Source organism: Malania oleifera, chromosome 11 (genome assembly GCF_029873635.1).
Source record: "Malania oleifera isolate guangnan ecotype guangnan chromosome 11, ASM2987363v1, whole genome shotgun sequence".
Taxonomy (NCBI): Eukaryota; Viridiplantae; Streptophyta; class Magnoliopsida; order Santalales; family Ximeniaceae; genus Malania; species Malania oleifera.
Genome location: NC_080427.1, coordinates 47,521,143 through 47,525,991, shown reverse-complemented (window position 1 = coordinate 47,525,991; position 4,849 = coordinate 47,521,143). Strand labels below are relative to the sequence as shown.

Genomic DNA, 4,849 nt, shown 5'->3' with positions numbered 1-4,849 from the left:
TGACCAAAACATACTGAAATTTGCACTCACTTGTTCTAGTTATTAAGCATACAATGACCAATAATATTATGAAACAGGAAGAGATTCGAGATCCAAAATAGGTACAGAGGATGAGGAAGTGTAAAATGTTAAGCGCATAATAGGGTCTTCAAACCTTTATTCAGCTGCAATAGAGAGCTGAAAGATTCTCAGCATGTAACAAGCAACACACCATTTCCTCGGGAAGATGTTGCTTTTCCAGTAAACAGATGCTTTCATTCTTCAAGAATCAATTGAAGTGAACTGATGGACAAGTCTTTCAAACAATTCTTCCAACAATTGGATAATGATTCTCGTTAACTCCACACACAGGCAATAAGGTGCCAGTGTTTCAAAGAGCAGCTGAAACAAGAAAAGTTCGGATTCTTTGCAACAACTCAGCCTTTACAGAATCGGGAATGGATGCTGCATATACAAAATTTCTGGAAATTATGAACTAGGAAAAAAATTAGAAAGAACAAGAAGTTCATAAACTAAATTGAACAGAACAAGAATCCATCAAAGGATGCAAATGTTGGTGTATTCAAATAGCCCAAGAAATCTTATAAACTACCTCAGAATGAAGTACCTCTTACAGAGGTGTGAATCATAGTATTAGTGAAATAACATGCTATACGAAGTACCTCTTGCATTGGTTCATCAAAAAAGGAATGATATATATAGGGGCACCAGAAAGGGAGAAGAAAAAAATTTAGTTTTTAACAAATTTTTATTTACCTATATATACAAACATCCTTCCCACTTTTTCCTTTTATGGGATAATCTATGCCTTTTTTTTTGGGGGGTGGGGGGGGGGGGGGGGGTGGTGTTGGAGGGGATTGGCCATTAACTTTATTTGTTCCTCTGTGATGATTTATGCTGCTATCCATGCTATCTGCATTGTCCATGCAATGAGAATAACTTCAAAAGTAATTGCCAATTGTTTTACCACTAATGGAAAGAATTCCTTGTGACAAGTGGTTCAGTAAAAGGCTGAATTTAGATTCACTTATTCTCTGTAAAAGGCTGGTTTTAGATGCATTTATTCTTTATAATGTGCTTCCTTTTATAAAAGCTTACATTTTAAATAATTGTAAGAAACTTTATTTGAATTCCTAAACTTACTCAAGAGGTGGAACAGGGTTATTCCTACTTTGGAAAAGAATCCAGACAATTGGTTTGCCTAAGTTCTAACCAAGAAAAAGCAAATGCCACCAGTACAAATATTCACCAAACTAACTTTTTCTTTTTTTTTTTCCCAGCCACATGGTTACTTATTAATATTACAATTATGCCAAAAGTAAAATCACATAAAGGGAAGCAAATGAGATAGAAAATTGATGAATCTACACCAGCATTCTTCACATCATTTATTACCCAAAAAAAATCCTTATCTATTGATAAAAAGAAACAAACATTGCTTGGATTAAAGAGTGGACATTTGCAATTCTTTAGAAAAAAGCTAAGGTTAATACAAGAATGGAACAAACACAAAGGCAATACCTGAGAAGAAGATATATTTTGATAATAACAGGAAAAGGGTCAATAGGGCATATACCAGAACAATTGGGATTTTTTTTTTTTTTCTTTCTAATGCTGTTCACAGTATATCCTAATCTTGATATGCTTATAATATTAATAAAACCTAATCCAGTTCACACACATTACTTTTATTACCAATTGTAATAGAATCTAATCAATGCCAAGATATCCTCCACCATGCCACAACCACTATACTCAAGAGAAAAACTATCCACGTGTCACAACCACATCCACCAGTTGGTTGGTACTAATCCACAGTGACATTATGGACAACCAGGTGAAAGATCTAATTCACTCACCTCTTCCTTTTGGTGTGATAACATGCACAAGGTCATCCACAGTGACATTATTCCTCCCTTTCTTCTTCACAAATGCCCTGACATGTAACAAAGTCAAGATAAATTTACATTGAGAATACATGAAACTAAAACCAAGTAACTGAAGTGTAGTAACCACAAAATATATGCACACATGTGCTCTCTGCCTCTTTCTCATGCACAAAAGTACACATACAAAGAGAGAGAGAGAAGAAGAAGAAGAAGAAGAAGAAGATGAAGAAGATGAAAGAAAAAAGAAAAAGATTTTAAAGTTAGGGAAACAAAAAAAATAATCAATACGTGATAGTCACAAGCAACAATCTTCAAGTATCATAGATGACATGTGCAATCCTAAGTGCAAGAAAGGTTGCCAAATCTTAACCACTTAAAATCAGAGTCACAAAGGAGCAAGACAAGAGTGCAGGGATGAATAAATGGAAGGATTACAACATAAAAGACAAGATCTTTGTGACAGACTAAAATTAGAACCACTATGGTATACATTGAAGGTGTGAGAGAGGGGGAATGTATGTCAAAAAAGACATCAAACAAGGTGGTGATGAGCTGGCAGCAGTTCATGAACCTATGCTTCAACACCTGAAATCAAAGCCATAGCAGCAAAGATTGAATCTTGTCCTGTCAATCGTTCTCATCCACACAATCATCTTTGCACAATTATAGTATATGACAATATGTCATTAACAACATTCTTTTTTTCAATGCAACTATGATACTTCTGAGTTTTAAGTACAAGCATTAATAAGCTCCTTACACAGCTATACTCAAGTTCAACACCTGAAATCAAAGCCATAGTTTGTGCTATCCCATATCTTTGCAGTATAGATGGCAAAGATTGAATTTTGTCCTATCAATTCATCTAGTCCACAAACTTCTTTGCACAATTATAGTATGTCAATACGTTGTTAACAACATTCTTTTAACGCAACTAAGATGCTTCTAAGTACAACCATTAATAAGCACCTTAGTTCCTTACACAGCTTTATTTAACAATAACTTTAGTTCAACTGTTCAAGAAATTATGCCACTTCTTGTTAAATAATAATTGAGATTTTTTAGAAGATCTCTAAATTTTGCCTGAAGTTTGGGTTTACATACAGTTCATGATTTATCTATATTTATACACAACCACCCTAAAAAATTAATTATAATGAGAACTGCACTGATATCAGAGAGGAGAAGGATGATAATGCAGAACCACAAATACCTGCAAAGCACTTTCATTTCATCCTTCCAACCACAGTCTATTAGCCTTTCCCTAAGAAGCTCCATCAGTCGTTCCTTCTCCCCACTCTCAATCAGCTGTACAAGAAATCAAGCAATAAAATAATGCTGCGTTAGGGAGCATAGATCTCAAACCTTGCATTTGGATTTGATAGAAAAATCAATATAATTTTATAGTGTTTTGTCCACATTCATACTGAAGGTTTAAACTCCAATTTCCCAAACCCAGCATGAGAAAGAATTTCTTTAAAAAAAAAAAAAAAATGTACAAGTCAAAACACGCTTTCAACAGATGCCCTCAAAATTCCAAGGTACTTTCAAATACAATAGCCATCAAAACTTTTATCATCCAAAATATGTTTTTTATGTTCATAATTCATACTAAATAAACATAATATTGTAGTCCACCAAGGGTGATCAGTGTGGAAAGAAATGCGGTTACAGAACGGATAACAAAAATTCGGATCGAAGAAGTGCTAGTAATTCCCAAAATTTTTAGATATAGTGGAAATAAACCTGAAAATAGTGATGAATTCATGGAGTAATTGAAGAAAAAAACAAACCTTGACGTTAATTATTTCTTGTAGCGTGGGTTCTTTTTCTTGATCCTCCCGTGCATCGGGTGTCGGCGGACGATTCACGGAATGCCTCCTTCTCATTCAACACGATAAATAAAGATAAGAAGCCAAGAAAATGAAAAATAATTTCTCGAGGAACTGCTGAAAAATTTTCAATCGGAACAAACAGAATCATTGCTTCAATTAGGTCAATAAAGAAAAGAGAGAAATTACATGTGCTAATCTCGGGAAAAAGCAAGATACTTGCAAGAATCCGATAAGGCGTACAATAAAATCTCAATCTCAATCTCTCAACCTCAACGGAGGACACTGAAGACGAACTGTATTTTGTGACCATCTACGAGTTTTCTCCATGGAAGATGAGTCCGTCTTTTCGAATGTTCCTTATTTATTTATTCCAAGCGGCGTCGTTTTGTGGTTTTGTCATAGAATCTTCATCTTTTCTTTCTTTCTTTCTTCTTTTATTTATTTTTTTATTGTACGATAATAATAGGTTCAAGCCTAAAAGAAAATAAAATACGCAAACAAATTAGCTGCTTACAAAACGATTCAAAAGTTTGACTTAATAAGAGCTTGTTAAAGTTCGTTTATTATATAAAATCCAAATCCAATTTTATGGCTCATTTAATAAATGAGTTGAGTCCGAACATGAGTAGGTTTGACTCATTTTAATTCATGAGTAATTCAATTATAAACTCAGTTTGAACTTGCTTAATAAACTTGGATTAGAACCATTTGTGGATTAGTTTAATAAGAACGAATTTGTTTGATAGATTATAATGAGCTTACAAAAAGGGATTATTTCTGCATAGGATTATTTAGTTTAAACTTCATAGCCTTAATTCGGTGATAATGCTAATGCTCAAAGTCAATAGGACAATCTGATGGGACAAAAAAACTTTTCAACAATATTAGCAAGGACCTTTTTACCTTTGCCTAACAAAAGGTTTCAAAAGAATCAAACTATAAGTGAGAATCTTGTTAGCTCAGTTAGGTAAAGGCCCGTGAGGTGTTTCATTTGTATAATAAACAAACTTGAACCAGTACATTGAAGGTTGGTCTAAGCTCAGCTCAAGCTCAAATTCGATCAAAAACTTAATGAACAAGCTTGAATAATGCAAAGCAGAGCTCAACTCAACCCTCTTGCAACCC

At 34.0% G+C, this 4,849-nt stretch overlaps 1 protein-coding gene across 1 annotated transcript; it reads right to left on the bottom strand.

The window, feature by feature from the left end:
• LOC131167971 (transcription and mRNA export factor ENY2) lies at nucleotides 1–4,113 on the bottom strand. Its single transcript, XM_058127080.1, has 5 exons — nucleotides 3,911–4,113; nucleotides 3,683–3,770; nucleotides 3,103–3,197; nucleotides 1,860–1,936; nucleotides 1–444 (listed from the first exon to the last, which is right to left on the bottom strand). Coding segments are annotated over exons 1-5 (336 nt in total). The 5' UTR covers nucleotides 3,913–4,113; the 3' UTR covers nucleotides 1–370.
• Between the last annotated feature and the right edge of the window lie 736 nt (nucleotides 4,114–4,849).